We start from the raw sequence: 21,883 nt of genomic DNA, 5'->3' as shown, positions 1-21,883 counted from the left end.
ACTAAAAATGGGAGAAAAACAATTTGGTTTGCTACAGTAACAGAAATATAGATAAATGTAATCTTCCATTCCCACTGCTTGTGTAATAAAAAAGAAACAATTCCAGTACCTGCAGTTGGCGCAGTTGAAATGGTCTGGATGGTAGGGGTCGTTCTTGAATATCAGAGGCTGCTCATCGATGATAGCATGGCATTTCTGGCAGATGTATTTCCCAAGGCCTCTGGCTTTCTCACGATTATGACAGGGGCGACACAGGTGTCTAAACAGAGTCAAAACTTAAATTTAAAATTTTAGGTTCTTTCTAATGGTTAAAAAGAAATATGCTTCCCTTATCTCTGAAAAGAAATTAAACAAACCATTTCTTAAAAAAATCACTCCTGTGCTTAACAGGGCAGAATCAAGCCACATGAAAAATGTGTTCCAACCCTAATATCTGACTGATTTTTAAGAAACTCCATCTAGGTACATCCCTCCATTGGTAGTTCAGCCATGCATGGAGCAGTTATGCCCTGTGAACAGCAACACAAGGGTCCACTCCCAGCAGCAGCACTCAGTCAACACACTGCAGTGTCTGAGTTCCCATGCCCTCAATTCAGTGTCCTACAGAACTGCCTTACATCCCACATGGAGAATACACATGATCTTGTCACAGTCACATTGTCCACCCACATCTGACAAGGATGAAAATCCACCTACCTCCCAGCATTCTTGACAAACCCGATATCTGCCAGAACTTCCTGGCAGAGGTCACAGCGGAAGCACTCCGGATGCCAGCTGTTATTCATGGCTTTGATAACTCGGCCAATGATGAATTCACCTGTGGGAAAGCAACACACAAAGGATGTTACTAAGTAACATCCTAAGTAACAAGCATGGCACCTTATTTACTGAGAGAGCAATTAAGGAAAAACAGTGAGGAAAAAAACCGTTGAAGCCTTTCTCAATAGAGGAACTTGTTTTTTTTTTTTTTTTTTTTTGAGACAGTTTCGCTCTTGCTGTCCAGGCTGGAGTGCAATGGCGCCATCTTGGCTCACTGCAACCTCTGCCTCCCGGGTTCAAGCGATTCTCCTGCCTCAGCCTCCCAAGTAGCTGGGATTACAGGCACCTGCCACCACACCCGGCTAATTTTGTATTTTCAGTAGAGACGGGGTTTCTCCATGTTGGTCGAATTCCCGACCTCAGGTGATCCGCCCGTCTTGGCCTCCCAAAGTGCTAGGATTATAGGCGTGAGCCACCACACCTGGCCAGTAGAAGAACTTTTTATTTATGTGTCTACCAAAGTAAGCACATTAGAAAAAAAGTTTTTATTTCATCCGAATTTTTGTTTTTGATTCAGCAGCCACATTTTTGGGCTGTTTTGTGTCATCTCTGAATCTAGCTTTCCTTTCCAAATGAGCTACTAGGCTCTCTTGAATGCCTTTTGGTTATTTCTGGTCATTGTCAACATAGACAACTGAAATCTACAGCACAGTTTCTTATAACCCATACTTAATTTATTCTTTCATTAAACCTTTAGAACATTCTACCCAGTTTCTTCAATCTCTGGAAACCTGGCAGAGGTATTAGCAACCAGTGAAGTGGCCAACGTGCAAGCAAGTCCATCACTTATGCGCCGTGCAAGCAATGTTTAAGCATCCCTAAGCTTCTGAAGCACCTCACTGATATCTTCCCTGCCTCTTTCCAGGCAAAACCAAAAGCAAGTAGGTAAAGGTTGTGTTAACACGGGAAAAGAACACTCCCAAACGCCACCCGATAGGAGTCCTAGTTCATCCCAAAATACCTCTACCTTAAATGTCCTTAAAAATCAATGATCTCTAGGTTTTGATACTCCTCCAGCTTGTTCTATGTTAACAATAGGGAAGAGGAGTGATGAAGTATCCAACAGTTATTCATAATGAGCACTAAAAACCATTTTTACCATCGATACTTCGCCAGTGTGAAATGACTGAAGTAATGTGGAAACTTACTTTTTTTTCCCCCCAAGATGGAGTTTTGCTGTTGCCCAGGCTGGAGTGAAGTGGCGCAATCTCAGCTCACTGCAACCTCTGCCCCCTAGGTTCAAGCGATTCTCCTGCCTCAGCCTCTTGAATAACTGGGATTACTGGCACCTGCCACCATGCCCAGCTAATTTTTGTATTTTTAGTAGAGACGGGGTTTCCCTATGTTGGCCAGGCTGGTCTCGAATTCCTGACCTCAGGTGATCCTCCTCCCTCCGCCTCCCAAAGTGCTAGAATTACAGGTGTGAGCCACCGCGCCTGGCCGGAAACTTACTTTTTACTTGACATTTAGCAGTAAAACTTACCACACTGATGACAGCAAGGGGCAAAGAGCATCTGAAAGTCATGTTCACAGTACTTTCTTCCTTCAAACTGAAAGAGAGGGTACCACCAACTTACAGACACGAAACAATCACAGGAGAAATATAATTATTTGATGAAGATATACAGGAAAGATGTTTCTAAACTAAGAGTTCTACTCTAAGAATTTATAACTCTACTGGGATTTTAAAAAGCAGATACTCTTTTGCACCATCCATACATCTACATGTTGGTACAGGAAAGACATACGGAATAAGTAGAGGCTAGATTGAACAGTACACCTACAGGGACTGGTGACCTGGCCTCTGACTGTGCTGAATTGTTTTCTGGCTCAAATACCCTGCCTTTAATGAATCTGATGAAAGCTATGGATCACCTCTCCCTCCAGAAAATATGCACATACATACAACTCTCCTCCCACATTTTTCAGGTCGATATCTGTAATTCTCACTGTAACCTCAAATATTTACAAAGGGCAAATATTCTAGCACATTGTATTTTATTATTTTTTTAAATGGGAGTCTTGCTATGTTGCCTAGGCTAGTTCTTGGACTCCTGGCCCAAAGCAATCCTCCCACCTCAGTCTCTCAAAGCACTGGGACCACAGGCGTTAGCCAGTACGCTCAGCCTTAGCACATTTTAAAATGACCAAAATCCATTAAAAAACATTCTCTTAACAGCCAAGATTTTTACATCTTTCATTTCTTGAACTGTTTTCATTTTATGTGCTCCAATTTTATCCTAGTATGTTTTTGTACTTGTCTTTAACTGATCACCCTATCATACTTTTCTGCAATTTAAAAATATATATAACATGAAATTTTAAAATGTGCTTTCTGAATCCATAAGGCTGTAAAGGTTAACATTTATTTTCTTCTGTATTATCATTAGAATGATTAGTATAGGACAAGCAAGACATAAACATTAATTTTTTAATACTATCTGTTTACTTGAAAAGCATATCTTAGTGATAGTGAAATGAGTAGGGCTGCCCTTTCCTCCCACAATTATTTCATGTATCTCATGCATCAATATGGCTTTCCACTAGAAGACTCAGGTTCAATATTAATTCTAGGTCTATTTTCTATTTTGGGTGTTGCTTTTTTTTTTTAATATAGAAATGCTAAGAAGCCTTTTTCATGTTACTAACTTGTGAGAAATGTTATAGTAATGTCTCCCCTTGAGTCTTTGAGCTCCTTACAAGTTATATGCCAAAAGTCATACACTGTTTGATTATTAAAATCCATTTTTAATGATATCCATTTTTAATGTATCAGTTGTCAACTCAATTTCCTCAAATTATGGCTATAGATTTAGTTCATCCAATTTAGTGAACATATCTACCACAGCTTAACTGGCAAAGTCAGTTCTTACTGTTGAACCAACCAAAGCAGATTTTCTCCTAGAAAGATAACTTTTTTTTTTCCCGGTCTCACTCTGTTGCCCAGTCTGGAGTGCAGTGGTACAATCTTGGCTCACTGTAACCTCTGCCTCTTGGGTTCAAGCAATTCTCCTGCCTCAGCCTCCTGAGTAGCTGGGATTACAGGCACCCGCCACCATGTCCAGCTAATTTTTGTATTTTTAGTAGACATGGGGTTTCACCATGTTGGCCAGGCTGGTCTCAAACTCCTGACCTCAAGTGATCCTCCCGCCTTTGGCCTCCCAAAGTGCTGGGATTACAGGTGTGAGCTACTATGTCCAGCTTTCACTTTTTAATTCAAATGAATAAGCTGTAATATATTTAATGTATCTTTTTGTTTTTAGACTAGTTCTTGCTATGTTGTTCAGGCCCGTCTTGAACGCTTGGGCTCAAGTGATCCTTCTACATCGGCCTCTTGAGTAGCTGGGATTGCAGGCACACACTACCTTGCCCAGATTAATGTATTTGGTTTTTAAAGTTTATTAACAGAAGAGAATAAATTGATGTGCTATTACTCAATACTATGCCATACTACATTATAATGTGCAGCCAAAAGTACAAGTATTTATGAAGCGCGATATATTTCTGATGAATGTATGCCACCTATACGTATAAAAATCTGATGTTTAGCTTTTAGCAGTAATTAATGGAACTACCATATGATCCAGCCATCTGACTGCTGGGAATATATCCAAGGGAAATGGAATCAGTATGTGGAAGAGATATCTGCACTCTCATGTTTACTGCAGCACTATTCACAATAGCCAAGATTTGGAAGCAACCTAACTTTCCATCAGCGGATGAATGGATTAAAAAAATATGGTACATATACCCAGCGGAGTACTCTTTGGCCATAAAAAAGAATGAGATCCTGTCATCTGTGGGGACATGGATGAACCTGTAGGACATTACATTAAGTGAAATAAGCACAGAAGGACAAATACTACATGATCTCACTCATATGTGGAATCTAAAGAGGCTGATTTCATAGAAATAGAGAGTAAAATAGAGGTTGCTGGAGGCTGGGGAGAATGGAGTGGAGGGGATGGGGAGAAGATGGTCAATGGGTACCAAGTTACAGTTAGGACGAATAAGTTCTAGTGTTCTATTGCACAGTAGAGTGACTTTGGTTAATAATATATTGCATTTCAAAATATTTCAAAATAGCTATTTCAAAATAGCTAGAAAAGAGGTATTTTGAATGTTCTTACGACAAAGAAATTATAAATGTACAAGGTGATGGATACGTTAAATACCCTGATTTGATTTTTACACAACGTATACATGTATTGAAACATCACACTGTGCCCCATGTGTGTAATTATTATGTCAGTTAGAAACAAAAAAACAAAATGACCACAAAACAGCCTTCTGTATCTGCTGGGTCTGCATCCTTGGATTCGATCAACCAAGGATAAAAAAAATGTGGAAGAAAAAACCCCAAACAATAAAAAATACCAATAGAAAAATAAAAATAATACAAATTTAAAAACACAGTATAACAACTATGTACATAGCATTTACATTTTATTAGCTATTGTTTAAGTAATCTAGAGATAATGAAAAGTATACAGGAGGATGTGCATAGGTTATATGCAAGTAAGTATACCATTTTATATCAGGGACTTGAGCATTCAAAGATTTTGGTAAGCTCTGAGGGTGAGGTGGGAATGGGGTGGAGGAGGTGTCCTGGAACCAATCCTCTGTGGATACCATAAGACGACTGTGTAAAAACTCATAAATAACTCCATTAATTTAAATAGAAATGATCAACTTTTATTCTGTATTAAATGAAAGAGAAAGATGTATATTGCATAAAAACACAAAAAAGTAGCCCAGTAGTATATATATATATATATATATTTTTAGAAGGTTGAAAATATAATCACTGTATACGATAAAATAAAATTAGGATTAACTATAATTTGGAAACATCTTTTAACAAGACAAGTAGGAGTCAAGAACACTGACCATGGATCCAGACTGCCTGCATTCAAAATCTGGCTGAAAGACTCATTGTGTGGTCTTGGGCAAGTTGCTTAACCTCTAGGGCCTCCCAAGAGTCAAAAAGCAATACTGCTTTGGTCTGTTTGTTCTAGCTCATGGCATACCCTCACTGTGACATTGTGAAATACATATTTGGTCTTCCTCCCAGTTTCTTGGCATACAGCTCCTAAAATCCTTGGAATCTTAAAAGTGATGTCTTTATATATGTTAATGAGGTGCCTCCTGACTGGCAGCCCCTAGGTACATTTAGGATGGAACTGGTTACCAGAAAGACCAAGGCAGAATCGGATGGTTGGGGTTTTCAGCCCCACCCTCCAGCCTTCAGGAAAGGCAGAGAGGAGCTAAAGGTTAAGTTGATCACCAGTGGCCAAGTGTTTAATTCATCATGCCTACATAATGAAGCCTTGGTAAAAATTTAAAAGGACAGGGTGCAGACAGCTTCTGGATAGCTGAACACAGTGTAGTTTCCCAGAGGGTGGTGCAGCCAGAGAAGGTGTGGAAGCTCTGACCACCTTCCCCTGTATACCTCACCCTACGTATCTCTTCATCTGTATCCTTGGTAATATCCTTTTTAAAAATTTATTTTATTATTATTATTATTATTTTTTTTTTTTTCAGAAATGGTCTTGCCCTGTTTTTCATGCTGGAGTGCAGTGGCATTATAGCTCACTGTAGCCTCCAACTCCTAGGCTCAAATGATCTTCCCACCTCAGCCTCCCAAGTAGCTGGGACTGTGTGTGCCATCATGCCTGGCTAATTTTGTTATTTTTTGTAGAGACAGGATCTCACTATGTTGTCCAGGCTGCTCTTGAACTCCTGGCTTCAAGCAATCCTCCCACCTGAGTCTCTCAAAGTGCTAGGATTACAGGTGTGCTCTACTGTGCCTGGCTGGTAATATTGTTTATAATAAACTGGTAGAGCCAGGCATGGTAGCATGTGCCTATAGTCCCAGCTACTGGGGAGGCTGAGGCAGGAAGACTGCCTGAGTCCACGAGATGGAGACTGCAGTGAACTGTGATTGTTCCACTGCACTCCAGTTTAGGTGACAGAGCTTGACTTTGTCTCAAAACAAACAAATAAACATAATACTAATAATAAAACAGTAAAAGTGTTTCCCTGAGCTCTGTGAGTTGCTCCAGCAAATTAATAGAACCAGAAGAGGAGGCTGTGGGATTCCCAATTTACAGAGCATGTCAGCCAGAAGGACAGGTGAAGCATTCTGGGGCTTTCAATTGGCATCAGAAGGAGGACAGTCCTGGGGCTGCCCCTCAATCTGTAGTCTCCAGGTAGATAGTGTGGGAATTGAACTGGAGAACGCCCAGCTGGTGTCCACTGCAGAACTGATTGATTGCTTGGCGTGTGGTGAAAAATTCCCACACGTTTGGTCACAGAAGAACTTGTGTTGATTGTTGTGGTGTGCAAGCAGAGGGAAAATGGTTTGTGTTTTCTATCCACCTCATTCACAACTTCTTACCAATGCTCTTTGCTTTGCTCTCCCAGAGCTTTCCCTTAAAATGGATAAATTCTTCTGAAATTAGTCAGGGGATGAAAAAGGCTAAGTCCTAAAAGGAAAGCTGTTGGCTGGGCGCAGTGGCTCATGCCTGTAATCTCAGCACTTTGGAAGGCCGAGGTGGGCAGATAATGAGATCAGGAGTTCCATACCAGCCTGACCAACATGGTGAAACCTGTCTCTACTAAAAATACAAAAATTAGCCAGATGTGGTGGCATGCGCCTGGATTCCTAGCTACTGAGGAGGCTGAGGCAGGAGAATCACTTGAATCCAGGAGGCGGAGGTTGCAGTGAGCCAAGATCACACCACTGCACTCCAGCCTGGGCGACAGAGCGAAACTCCATCTCAAAAAAAAAAAATAAATAAAAAATAAAAATAAATAAATAAATAAATAAGGAAAGCTGTTGTAACTACTGCCTACGTCTCTAAATTCAGCATATGCAGTCATCCGCCAGATAACATTTCTGTCAACAATGGACCATATATACTACCATGGTATATGGTATATTTACTGTACTTTTTCTGCTTGGATACTTTTAGATACACAAATACTCACCATTGTGTTACAACTGCCTGCAGTATTCTGTATAGTAACATGCTGTACAGGTTTGCAGCCTAGGAGGGACAGGCCATACCATATAGACTAGATGTGTTGTAGGCTATGACACTTAGGTTTGTTAAATACATTCTCTGATGTTTGCACAACAATGAACTTGCCTAATGACACCTTTCTCAGACATTTCCCTGTGGTTAAGGGGCGTGCATATCTGTACCTGAATACAGAATATCCAACACAGTTCCTAAAGCCAAGCTTCTCCTTAACGAGAAAATACATAAGGCAGGGAAAGACTAAGCCTTATGGGTTTCAGCACTCCCTAACTAATCCTTTTTCATGGGTATCCTGGAGCAATTAATGATAGTAAGATTTGAGATTTCTTTCTTTTGCAATGTGAGAGAAGTACTATTGTGAATATAAATATGTTTTCAGGCAAAGAGAAAAGGATCCAGAAATTGAGTCCTTCAAAACCAGAATAGGAGGACTTAGAAATAGATTTCCTTGCCACCATTCATCCTGCAAATCTCTTGCACTCTGGGCTATGCTTCTCCAGTGTCACAACTACTGTTAATTCCAGGTGGAGAACTTCTGCTATAATGAGCTGCCTCTTTTCTACAGTGTGTAGAAATGATCAAACATAGTATAGCTCAACTTTTGAGCCTGAGAGAAAGGCCAGAAGTTGATCCAAAGTAAAACTCTAGAATATAAAATTTTTTAAAAATCAAGAATCATAAATTGGGAAGAATTAAATTTCTATAAATATAGCCTTTCTAGGTAACTACACATTACATCCCCAAACTGATTTAAACAACGAATACAATAAGCCTGTTAGAAATATTAATGGTCCAAATTAGTATGGTCCAAATTGTTTATAAACAAAATGCCTTAAGAACCCTGGGGTCCCACCGCTTGTGGAAATGGGTTGCTTTGTGTGGGGGAAGATGAGCTCCAAGAATGGCTCTAACTGTTTTAAGTTTTGGAGTTCTGTAAATATTCCCTTTAGGGGAAGAAACAATTATTCTGAGCTGCTTTCAAGTAAGCTCAGAACTGGAAACCAGCTGAAAGTCTCATTTCCAGTCAAGTGCAAAGTTGCAAATCTTCATTTGGTACTTTACACTGGTTTGTCATAAACTGCCTTGAAGTGAGTGGATCCACAGATAAACAGATGTGCTGGTTGGAAGTGTCTTCCATTTCAGTTTCTGCCTTCCTGAATAATCAGAGTAAATGAGTGAAGAAACCTCTTTGTAAAACATCTTGCTACAAGACTACTCATCATAAACGGGTCTTTCCTGGCCAGGCGTAGTGGCTCACTCCTGTAATCCCAGCACTTTGGGAGGACGAGGCGAGCGGATCACCTGAGGTCGGGAGTTTGAGACCAGCCTGACCAACATGGAGAAACCCCGTCTCTACTAAAAATACAAAATTAGCTGGGCATGGTGGTGCCTGCCTGTAATCCCAGCTACTTGGGAGCCTGAGGCAGGAGAAGCACTTGAGGCCGCAAGGTGGAGGTTGCGGTGAGCCAAGATCGCACATTTGCACTCCATCCTGGGCAACAAGAGTGAAACTCCGTCTCAAAAAAAATAAAAACAAAAATTAAAAATTAAAAAAATGGGTCTTTACTGTTAATGCATTTTGTGATGGGAAAAAAGGAACACATTTGTGAAATCCAAACTAAGGAGAGAGAAATGTGAAGCACCAACAAAGAACCCAGCCCTGAGCATGTATTAAGTCAGGGTTAATCAGCTGCACACCAGGTCCCTAGTCCTTGGTTCAGTCCATCCCACTCTGCAATACTTCCTGGACTTAAATCACTCTTCTAACTGTTGGCTCCACCACTCCCAAAAGTATTTTCTTATGGGAAAAATTAAAATACTTCTTTTACTGGAGATAATGCTGGATGTCACAAAGATTTAGGAACCACTATAGTTAGCGTTAGGGCCTCTGGGTTGAAAGGGTATTTCCCTGGGGAAATGGCATCTAATCACTTGAGCTCAGGAGTTCGAGACCAGCCTGGGCAACAGGGCAAGACCCTGTTTCTGCAAAAAAAATTTTTTAAATTATCTGGCTGTGGTGGTGTGTGCCTGTAGTCCTAGCTACTAGGGAGGCTGAGGTGGGAGGATTGCTTGAGCCCAGGAAGTCAAGGCTGCAGTGAGCCACGATTGTGCCACTGCACTCCAGCCTGGGTAACACGGTAAGACCCTGTCTTAAGAAAAAGAAAAGAAAGAAAGAAAAAAAGAGAAACTGTAGTTGAGACAGAAATACTGGTGCTTATTTCTGCAGATATATGTTCTGGTAAGTGGTTAGGAAACAAGGATCTCATTCTATACTTGCCTCTGTGGCCAAAGGGAAGAGAATGTCCTATTTAATTCAAAGTACCAGAAAGTTCTACCATAAAAGTAAATCACATTTTCAAGGGGAAGCGAGTGCACAGACCCCACCTCTAAGTCTTCCTAACTAGTCTTCTAGAGAAAAGAAAAAATAGAGGCTGTGGAAATCAGGGAAGGAAGTTGTTCTGATAACGAGACAAAAGCAATAACAAAGATACAGAGTGGCGAAGATGCATTTATTATACAAAGACTGAAGCACATCAGTCATGTCCCAAATGGAAGGCAAACTGGGTAAGTTTCCAAGCTTTCTTTTCTGGAGAACAACTTATTGCTGGATATAATTGAAAGTGAAGATTATTTGTTAGCAGCCTTGGATAGTTTTTTTTCTCTAATATCATTTAACCAAAAAGAAATGTCTTATTCTCCAGATGCAGGTTTACACATCCCTGGGCTGGTTTTAATGATAAACAATGTAGCCAAGATAGTAATCTTCCTCAGGACCCAATAGAGCTTGAACTGGGCAACAGCCCATGAATAGCCTAGTTCTGGGTATTCATCGCATCTTTTGGAATAACAGCACACAGACCCAGGGAGGGTATTTATAGTCCAGTGTGAGGGGTGGGCAGGACGAGATGAGTCACACTTTATTCTTCGCTGCTCAAGGCTGTTCTGAGCTTTTCCCTCTGACTCAGCACCAGTGGCCTCACAGCTGACAGGGCCTAAATGCGGCAGCAGGAGCTCAGGAAGTGGTCGTGCTGCTTAATGAAGGTAGCTTAACCATCATGTTCGTTCCTAAGTCACAGGCAAAATGGGAGAAAGAAGGTGACGGAAGGCTGGAGCTCCACGGTGCTCACAGGGGAAACAGCAAGCCAGGGATATAAGGAAAATGTTTGGAAAAACAAAGCCTGTCTTTTTCTCTGAGTTCTTCTCTATTGCTGCCCTGGACCGAGCTCTCCTAAGGCCTTTGTCATAATCGCCCATTTCAATAAAAATATCTTATATTTAAAAAGAATATGTAAGGGAAAGAATATTGTGTTGGATACTAGGAGACCAGCTAGGTTCTCATCTCTTTCATGTCGCAAACCTGCTATGTTATCAGACATTTCAACCTCTCTGGACTACAGGAGAAAAAAAAAAAGAAGGGAGGGATAAAGAAGGGATTCATATAGTGAGAAGACCATGCTCTCTCCAAGCCAGCTTTCCAGAATTCCCTTCAATGTGCCTTGGGAGTCTCACCTCCTTCCTTGCCATAGTCCCCGCAGGCCTCCACGGTGCCGAGGTAGAAGCAGGTCCTCAGGTCCCTTTACCTGAACTGAGTCATGGCTCACCACCACCACCACCAGCAAATGCCCTCTCTTCTTGCTGCTGCAGCACCTAGGGATTTCCTATTCCTTCTCCTCACCAGCTCATCACAATCTACCTATAGCCTCAGTAGGGGGTCTCTATGCCTGATGCCTCCATTCACACCTCTGGAGCTCCTCTCCTGCCCTCTTCTGCTGTGGTACATTGGCCTCTCCTGCTCCTGTCCATCTTCACAACTGTCATTTGCCCATCCCTAAATCCATCATCCTTGCCCAAAAGATTCCCACTGCCCAGGGAAGGAGTCAGGAAGAACAGGAAGAACTGTAAGAAGATACATAGAGCATGTTTGGAGGCCTAAAGAAATAAAGTTAAAAAAAAAAAAAAAGAACTAGAAGAAAAGAGAAAACGAAAACTTCTTTCCAGTGCTAAGGTTTTTGTTGTTGGGAATGTGTGTTTTGGGGACACAATAGGAGCTTAAAAAAATGTGTGCTAGTGAATAAAATAGCATTCCCTAACCCAAACCCTTAAAGCTGTTTCCGAGTTGACATTATTACACACTTGCTAGCCCTGTATTTCATGTACCCATGATGGGGTAAACAGCTTTTCTGTGGGCTGGCCTGGGAACCCCACTCTCATGTTTGTTTCTATGGGAAAATGCTGCCTGAATGGCATACAATGGACTTACCAATGATCTTTGTCAACTACCTTTCCTTGCTCAAGCATGGTTTATATAACAGGGAAACGTAAAAATCTGCTAGGCAAAAGAAGAAATCAAAGAGCAGCCATCTCCAGCTATAAAATAATTCTATATACATATATTATCATATATAGATGTGCATATACGTACACATATGTAAGAAGTAAGGTGGTAAAAGTAAATTACCTATTTGATCTAACACACACATACACCTCACTCTCACCGTCATTTATAGCCTGGGGTCAGCATCTCTAGATTATCCCCCAAAATACATGTTTACTGTGAGAAAGGAGTTTCAGTAGGCCAGACATGGTGGTTCATGCCTGTAATCCTAGCACTTTGGGAGGCCGAGGATCACCTGAGCCCAGGAGTTTGAGACCAGCCTGGGCAACATAGGGAGACTCCGTTTCTATGAAAAATAAAATTAGTTGGGCGTGGTGGCACGTGCCTGTAGCTCCAGCTGCTCAGGAGGCTGAGGCTGGATGATCACTTGAGCTTAGCAGTTCAAGGCTGCAATGAGCTATAATCATGCCACTACACTCTAGCCTGGGCTATACAATGAGGCTTTGTCTCAAACAAAACAAAACAATAAAAAACAACGAGAAAGGGGTTTCAGTAATGTTGAGAATACCAAACACACTACAAAGGAAGTGCAGACCATATGCTAACACCCGAGGATCAAGAAAAACAAATATTTGGAAAAGAACATAGACACCCAGAAGAGCTAAATGTAGACAGCATAGTTCTCTAAAATACTTATTTTTTTTCCTTAGAAAATAAATGCATGGATGTTCCTGGCTCGAGGCTGGGAAGTTGTGGAGGGGGTGACGTACACCACACACTCTCCTTCAGAGTGGGTCCAGTGGTCCTCTGAGAAGGGGGAAAGACACAGAGACAAGAGTGGGTGAGGTGTGTGGGGGGCCTGAGTGTGGCTGAAGACTCGGAAAGAATTTTGTATGTGGAGCTGAGCTGCTTAGGTCTGAAAGGCTCTGTCATAAGGGACTCTGGGTTCTGAAATAGGACAATGAACTGAGCAATACAAATGCAGGGTCTGTGAGGGTGTCCCAATCACGCCACTGCCCATATGGGCCATAGAGATGCCACCTCTGACCTCACAGCTATCAAATACCTGGCATGCATCTGGCACTTCAGTCTTTCATCATGAAACTGAACATGAAGGAGGAGGCCTCAGGAAAGAAGGGCAGGAAGCAGGAGGGCGGGGAATGGCACCTCCCTGCTTTTGTCCAGTGCAACTCACCTCATAGAAGAGTCCTTCTGGGAACTGCTGGAAGCACTGAGTGCACACGAAACACTGCTCATGGTACAGCTCCCCATTACTGTTCACGATCTTCTCAGCTGGCGCAAAGCCGCCCTTGCAGCGCTCGCAAGTGGCGCTGGCCAGGGCGTTGGCCATGTTGCTGTAACACACAAAGAACAGCAGGTTGCAGACCGTCAGCCTCTTCTTAGATCGAAGATCAAACAACACTAAGAACCGAGCAGCAAATTCTATCTGATCACAAAAACCCTATTTTATCTAAAAAGCTCAATTTCTTGCTTGTTCCTTACATGCTCTGAACTCAGAGTCTTCAGCCTCTTTACCCTAGCATCTGAGGCTCTGTAAGGGTGTCCCACTTTGATTCTGTTTCTAACATTTTTGGCATTCTTCTTGCTGAATATACTATGAGTGCGTGCCTACTATGTGTTAGGCACCTGAGACAGAGATGAAAGTTATAAGCTGCTCTCAAGGAATTGGGTTTATAGCTTAATAAGTAGCTTAATTAAAATATCCAAAAGTCAACATCTCAAGGCCAGTTTCTTTCCCTTCTGAGAACAGAATCTAAAATGCATGTCAACTAAATGCCATGTCATATAACCTAGACACGGGTTATCACTTTGATTAAATCCTGTGGAAAACAACTGCTTAAGTAGCCTTAAAACCAGCCAAGATGCCCCAGTCCTGTTACCTAATCGGTAAGATGAACCTGATTACCAATATTATAAAATGTATCTTAAAATCACAGAATTTTACATAATAAAGATCATTTTACAGATGGCAAACAGGTTCACAGAGATGGAAGGATCAGACCAACATCACAAGGCTAATTAGTTAAAGGAAGGCACAGGACTAGAAATCCAGGTCCCCTGCTCATACAATCACACTGTCAATCAAAACAGATTACACCACGAATTTCAAACACTTGAAAGGACATGACAGGGATACCACCACGTTTCATAGGTTAGGAAAGTGACACCAGGTTGTCAAGTAACCACTGTTGTGGCTGGTGACATGGGAAATTCCCCCATCAGTAGCCTCACTACACCTTAAAACACAGAAGGCATTCAATAAATAATCTCAGGCTCTAACCAGTGTGCAGTTTGGAAGAAGGAAAGCAACATGGCAGATGGCTGCAGTGGCTCACACCTGTAATCCCAGGACTGTGAGAGGCTGAGGACAGTGGATTACTTGAGGTCAGGAGTTCGAGACCAGCCTGAACAACATGGTAAAACCTCATCTCTAGTAAAAATTCAAAATTAGCCGGGTGTGGTGGCACATGCCTGTAGTCCCAGCTACTTGGGAGGCCGAGGCAGGAGAATCACTTAAACCTCAGAGGCGGAGGTTGCAGTGAGCCAAGATCTCACCACTGCACTCCAGCCTGGACAACAAGAACAAAACTCCATTTCAAAAAAGAAAAAGGAAAAGAAAAGCAACATGGCTTTGACAGGCATACAATTAGATGAGGATTTCACGTGAAGACCTATTTATTTCTTAAAAGTCCTAGAAATGGAGAAGGTCCCCCATGCCAAGCGGTCCTTCAATTTTTGGCAAGTTTATTTTCACAGGCCTACCCAGAGCATGAGCTCTACACCTGTGTGTCTAGTTCCCTGGTACAGCTTCTGACCTTCCAGATATTTAATCAATGTACTTCATGAAGTTATTACCAATGTTCTCCTGAATTTTCACAACCAACTAGTGAGACAGACAGGTAGACAGTCTCCATTCTATAAACAGAGTAACTAACTGCCTTGCCCCTATTGGTTTCCAAGTTTTGCTGTTTCCTTAACAAAAGTGGTTCCACTTACTTGCTTCACTCCCCTCCACACCTCTGGAAGACAACTTTCCCTTTGCCTTCCTCCCCAAAATGTTTCACAAAACAGTCATCCTGTTTTGTAGCCTTGACATAAATAACTGCGTGCAGACACACCATGTTCATCACTTCAGACCAGTCAAAGCTCAACTTTATTTAACAGGTTTGAATGCAGAATAAAATGTCACAAAAAAAAAGGAAGGAAGGGAGAAAGGGAAGCAGCTTCACTGCTCAGTAAACCTGGCCTAAGCCTCATGTTAAAATGAATTTCCATTTTGTCATTTCAAAGTTACTGTGGGTTGGGGAAAAAATCTGTAAAATTCTCATCATCGTCCAGCTTTGCCGTAAGCCAGATGATCGGGGCAGTTTTACAAAACTCTGGAGGGGTTTGTGCTTCTTCCCTCTTTCTGACCAAGTCCACAGGTATTCCTGGATGAAGGAGCACGGTAAGCTCCACATCTGCCTGGTCATTCTCAGTGCTGTTCTCATTATTGTTCTGAGGAAAAAGTATTTTAAACTATTTGGAAACCGTAAGATGCTGCTCAAATATATGGCGCTGTTGTTAATTCTAAACCCTCTCAAAAGATTCACCAAACCTCAACAATCTTAATGGGACTCTAAAAAAGCCCAAAAAGAATATTCTAGAATGTCCTGGATCATTATCACCTAAATCAGTCGTTTTCAAAATGTCAGCGTCACCATGACCCTTTCAGGAGGCAGAAAAGTCCTCTCTTTTCCAACTACATCTCTGTGGGAGGCCATGTTTTCTTCATATATTTCATCTAAAACAATAGACTGTAATAGGTTGAATGCAGAAACAAATCTGAGAAACTTTTATTAACAAGATTTGCAAAAATGAAACGCAATGCCATCCTTTCCTCTAAGCCTCTTCCATTTTGGAAAACAGTTATTTTTCATGAAAACATTAATATTAACATTTACTATTATTAACACGTAATAAGCTTAGTGTTGTTTTTAAATGAATTAATAAGTGTTTTAAATTGTTCCCAGTTTCAATTTCTCATATGGTAAATACTGATAAATGAAAGTTCTTTGGGAACCTTAATAGTTTTTAAGAGTGTTAAGAGGCCCTTAGATTAAAATGTTTGATTATCACTGACCAGTTTAAACTCATTATAATATAGATTGTTTCTACTTAAGTTCAAATACTCAAGTAGAATTAGGAAATAGGTAGATACATCATAAAAACAAGCACACAGTTACTTCCCACACACAGGAAAAATCCGCTAGTTTTAGAGGTAATATAATATGTATTTTGCAAGAAGTATTCCTTTTCACCACAAGCAGGGGGAAAAAGGAAACAGAACAATCACCTTGCTGTCCCCTGAACCAGTCAGGCTTCCCTTTCCTCTTTTGCCTTTGACCCTCTGGCACAATGCCTGTTGTTTTTTTTTTTAAATGTTGATTTTATATTTAATACTACAGATGACAGAAATTACTTTAAAAAAAGTCATTAGTGACAGTTATAGCTACCATCAGATTAGTTATAATTAATTAGCTAATTTTTCAGAAAAAGATTTTCACTAAAAAGTGTTAATGACAAGAAATATGTAAGTGGGGGAGTATCTATCTATCTATCTATCTATCTATAGATAGATAGATATTTATATGTAAAAGTCAGGCCAGGCATGACTGATGAAGCTGATCTACTTCCACAAATCAACCTCACACAGCACAACTGATATCTTGCTTTCCATTATTCAAGTATGCAAAACAAATTGTTTGGTCCTAAAATGCAGCAATGTATAAATCCAAAAATCTTCTTGAGAGTTCACCAAGCAGTTAAAATATTGGTTACTGTATTATTACAATTCCCCAGTTACTGTCAAACAGAGCTCTCTGTGAGTTGTGAAGATAAGTGACATCTGTACCACAGAGCACGGATTATGGAAGTAGAGAACCGGGTCAGTTAAATTCTCATTAACTCTTACTTGACAAATTGGGGATATGCAGTAATTCTAAGCTCACAACTTTGAATGAGGTCAATAATCTTGAGCTGGTCTGATGGCTACTCTGCATTTTCTTTAAAAAATGTGTTTGCTAAAACCTATTTAATAATATAAATTAGCCTAGCTTTTTAGAGTTAACAGTATGTTCTATATGTGTATTGATTTGCTACTTATACAATATATATATTTATTCATTCAATTAAGAAACCCAGTTAGCTTACTTCAAATTGTTGATTATTACACAAAACAAAAATATTTATCTTTATCTTTACCAACAGTCTGTAATTTGTTTTTTTCACTGTTCCAACCCATCTGCCCCTTATCTTTGGGCCGTTTTAGACTGCAGAATTTTTCTAACGTAATTACTGACAATGACAACACTAAGCCTCCCTTGCGGATGACATGATGAAAATGCAGTTAGTTACCAAGTGATCAGGAACCTACTGAAGATGGGGCCGCCATGCTCTCACAGTGAGGGCAGCACCTCCCTCCCATCTGCATGTCGCTGCATGTCTTACCGACAAGGCAGTCTCCTGTCTCCCTAAACATGCTGCGCTGCGAGCCCCTCAGAGCCCTACCACCCTGGAAAACTCCCACCCAAAGTCCAGTCAATAAAATTGTATGGGCCAGCTCAGGATGGCTCCTGAACAGACACAGCCAAGAACGCTGGACCTGGAAGAGGGCACTCCAGGAGAGGAGACACTCACAATTTCGCATAAAAGTCACAGAACTCCTTGTAGACTTTCACGTCACTGTGCCTGCGCTGCAGTTTGGAAACAGCCCTCTCGTCCTCGGTCCCATTGGCCTCATGGACACTGTTAAGGGCTGCTCGGGGGATTTCTTCGTTCTCTGGGATAACGCAGGGGCGCGCTCGGCCTGAGAAGGCCATCGTGGGTGCTTGAGAGCTCTGAGCACAGGGACGAGAATGGCAAGACACAGAGCCAGGAGAAACAATATCCAGGCCTCCCTGCTTCCCAGCCAGGGTCACTCCCCCTGTTCCCACGCACGTCAGCCTGGCCCACCAGGGTCACTGCTGCTGCTTCATGTTAAGAGCTCAGCAGCACAGTACACAGTTACATGGCAGTCAGGATTTACTGAGGCATTCTGGAAGTTCTAAAAAAACATTCCACAAAGTAGTGACACAGTCTTTGTCAGAGCGGCAGTCCCAGTGGACTATGCTATAAACACTGCACCAGGAGACCGGGGCTACCTTGTAAGCCTCCAAGAGAAAGAAATACCCACACGTGCCTTGCATATTTGCCACAAGACTTCATCAACAATGCCATGCTTTTCACTCTGGAGGGCATAAGAGGCTTTTGGAGACCTTGTAAAACATCCCCTGACAAGCTCTCCCTGAGGCTGAGGCTGCTGGCACACTCTGAGGAGCATTTGAACCCTGCCCGGACCTGGGCTTCCACAACCCTGGCCATGACTGCCAGCTATGCCCGATGGGTCCCTTCCCCAGGAGGCCATGAGCCCCTAAAACTAAGAGCTATGTTTGACTTCTATCACCTTTGCTACTGGTACATAGTCACAGTCCAATCTCAGCTTCAATGAATGGGCACAAGTGGAAACAGACAAGAGCCGGTGTTTAGTTATAACTCTTCTACTGGACTCCAGCTAACCTCAAAGCTTAGGTGAGCCGATGTTTCTCAGTCTCTATCATGACTAAGGAAGCTGTTACATACTTTGGCATTCTTGCTATATTCAGTCCACACTCCTGTCTCCTGTGATTGAGTTAGCAATGCGAAAGGAAACTAAATCACTAAGCCAAGGAAAAAGTCAAGCTGGAAACTACGTCAGGCAAACTTGCCTCCTGTTTTATTGCTAAATAAGATAGCTACAAAGATAACAACCTACATCCCTCCCTCACCATTTGCCCGCAAGAAAACTCCTTATGGAAAAAGGACAGACACAACTCAAAGTCATCCCTTTGAGGCTCACCTGAGACAAATGCATAACTGATTGCTTCCTCTACCCTATTGTTCATGTAAAAATGTAGGTTCACTGAGCCAGACACAATTGTGTATTCATCGGAAGGCTGATCAAGGACTCAAAAGAATGCAACTTTTTGTCTCTTATCTACTTCTGGCCTGGAAACCCCCTACTTCGAATTGTTCCACCTTACTGGACTGAACCAATGTACATCTTACATATATTGATTTATGTCTCACGTCTCCCTGAAATGTATAAAAGCAAGCTGTACCCCAACCACCCCGGGGTGCATGTTGTCAGGACCTCCTGAGGCTGTGTCATGGGTGCGTCATTAACTTTGGCAAAATACACGTTCTAAATTGAGTAAGACTTGTCTCATATACTTTTTGGTTTACAGCAATGATGACAATCATGATGTAGCACTAGAGACAACTAAAGGGCTCAGAATCTTTCTCACGTCCCCGTCCTCTCAGGGCAGTGTGCCACCCACCAAAACCAAGAGACTGTGAAATAAAATCTACAGAACAGGCACAAGGCACACTGATGGACAGTCACGGAACCAGCAGCGATAAACAAAATGCAGCCAGAGACACCAAGTAACAACCATAAATAATGATATCCAAGAGTCAGTGAGTGCTTCCTATCACATCCCTTAATCCTTCCCACGGCTTCTGAGATAGGTGTTAGTTACAAATGAAGAAACTGAGGCACAAAGAGACTGAATAACTACTAAGGAGGTGGTGGAGTCAAGATTTAAACCTAGGCACTCTGAGTCCAGAGCCTATGTTGTTAATCCCTATGTGAGAAAATGTTAAACATAATTACTGGGAAGCACAATGGTTAGCCAGAAAAGAAGAGGGAGTGGGTACCAGACAGGACTGGAAGCAGGGGACCAAGTCTTTCTACTTTGAACCCTAAAAATCTCAGAGGATAGATCAAGAACTCAAAGGCTGTGGGCTACAGATCCTGCCCAGGCCCAAAGCCTATGGCTGATGAAACAAGGGAACCACCATATTTAAATAAGAAAGGAACAACCTCATGGTTTAAAATTTTTCCTTTCAATTTATCTACATTTCCTAATTTTTTAGGTTTCTTTTTTACAATGACCATGTGAAACAGTGAGGAGGCAGGGAGGGAGGGAAAGAAAGAGACAGACAGACAGATGGATGAGGACAGAGGCAGGCTGACTCAGACCAGAAATTTAATGCATCCGGTGGGGGTGGCATGGTAGGAGGCAGGAAGCCACGTGAGCCTTCTGCTCAGAATTCTCCCTCACAGTCTCCCCAGTGCTCACATCTTACGTGACTACAGTACAGGAGCAAAACCAGGAATCTGACATTGCAGCAATGCATGTGTGCGGGTCTCTGTCATTTCATCACATGAGCAGCTTCCTGTAACAACAGCCTCTATCAAGTTACAGGACTATTCCATCACCACAGACTTCTCTTTCATGTTATCTCTGACCATCACATACCTCTGCACACTCCAACACTCCTAACCTCTGGCAACCACTCATGTGTTTTTCATTTATATGATTCTGTTATTTAAAGAATGTTACCAAATGGAATCGTTCATGTGACATCTTAAGGCTTTTCATTCAGCACAATGCCCTGAGACCAATCCAAGTTGCTCCACATGTCCACAGTTTGCTCTTGTTTACTGCCAAGTAGTATTCCATGACATGGATGCATAGTTTGTTTCACTGTTCACCTGCTGAAGGGCATTTAAGTACTTTCCTTCCAATTTGTGGCACTGTGAATGAAACTATAGAAATTTCTGTATTGAATATATTTTTATTTCTCTGGGATAAATGCCCAACAGTAAAATTGCTGAGTTGTATGGTAAGTGAATGCTTAAGTTTTAAAGAAACTGCCTGTCATATTGTGACTTTTAATAATAAATCTATTCTTGGTCTCTGCCCCCATTTCCTGGCACAGGACTCCTAAAACTCTTGGACTCTCTGAAGTGGTAAGTGTCTTTTGTAGGCTAATGTGACAGGTGTGGGGGTGGCTGCTGGAGAATCAACCATGCAATAAGAAGGCTGCAACTTTCAGCTCCAGCCCCAACCCCTTGGAAGGGAGAGGAGCTGGGGATTTAGATAATCACCAGTGGTCAATGATCAAATCAATCATGCCTATGAAAAGAAGCCTCCATAAAAACTCAATAGGACAGAGTTTAGGGGAACTTCTTGGTTGCTGAACATATGGAGGTGCTGGGAGGGTGCTGCTCCCAGAGGAGAGAAGCTCTGCTCTGTTTCCCCACACCTTGCGCCATTACCTCTTCCATCTGGCTGTTCTTAACTCAAGTTACGCTATGTAAGGATTACTACGGGAAGCAGATAGAGATCTTTCCTTTTATCTGGTTTCCTCTACTTACATCTGTGACTATTTTAATGAGGGTGGTTGGCACACAGTAACCCTAAATAGAACTCTTCAATAGAGGTCACCTTAACATGACCTGGTTTTATGATCAAAGGTACCATATACTATGAAGATATTTTAAAACTGTTTAATCAATCAATGTATCATTTTATATGAATGTAAAACAGGTTTGTGGCTCTGTTCCTTTGTTTACAATTTTGCTAGATCTCATTCTCTCCTCTTGGCCTTTCTTTCAATCAGAAATATCCTACTGGGAGTTGGGAGGGAAAAGAGAAGCTGACGTTCTGAAGGAAGAAAAGACGCAGCAAGAAAGTTAGATTGTCTTCTATCACACTCTATAGATCACCTTCCCATTAGCTTCTCCCTAGGAACT

General features: G+C 41.7%; 1 protein-coding gene across 2 annotated transcripts in view; it reads right to left on the bottom strand.

Moving 5' to 3' along the window:
- The window catches only part of LOC101146691 (LIM and senescent cell antigen-like-containing domain protein 1), a 30,054-nt gene extending 11,752 nt beyond the window's left edge, over nt 1-18,302 (bottom strand). The window contains exons 1-5 of one of the 2 annotated variants that reach the window (XM_063695695.1): nt 17,902-18,302; nt 13,397-13,556; nt 2,303-2,369; nt 697-817; nt 110-259 (exon numbers count right to left, since the gene is read on the bottom strand). In XM_063695695.1, coding sequence (XP_063551765.1) covers nt 110-259; nt 697-817; nt 2,303-2,369; nt 13,397-13,556; nt 17,902-18,083 — 680 coding nt within the window. In that variant the 5' untranslated portion in view covers nt 18,084-18,302. The remainder of the gene's footprint in view (nt 1-109; nt 260-696; nt 818-2,302; nt 2,370-13,396; nt 13,557-17,901) is intronic. The other variant, XM_063695696.1, reaches the window with a different exon arrangement.
- Nucleotides 18,303-21,883: the final 3,581 nt, after the last annotated feature.

Source organism: Gorilla gorilla, chromosome 12 (assembly GCF_029281585.2).
Source record: "Gorilla gorilla gorilla isolate KB3781 chromosome 12, NHGRI_mGorGor1-v2.1_pri, whole genome shotgun sequence".
In the NCBI taxonomy this organism is placed as follows: domain Eukaryota; kingdom Metazoa; phylum Chordata; class Mammalia; order Primates; family Hominidae; genus Gorilla; species Gorilla gorilla.
Note: the sequence above shows the minus strand (reverse complement) of the source record. Positions and strands in the feature narration are given on the sequence as shown.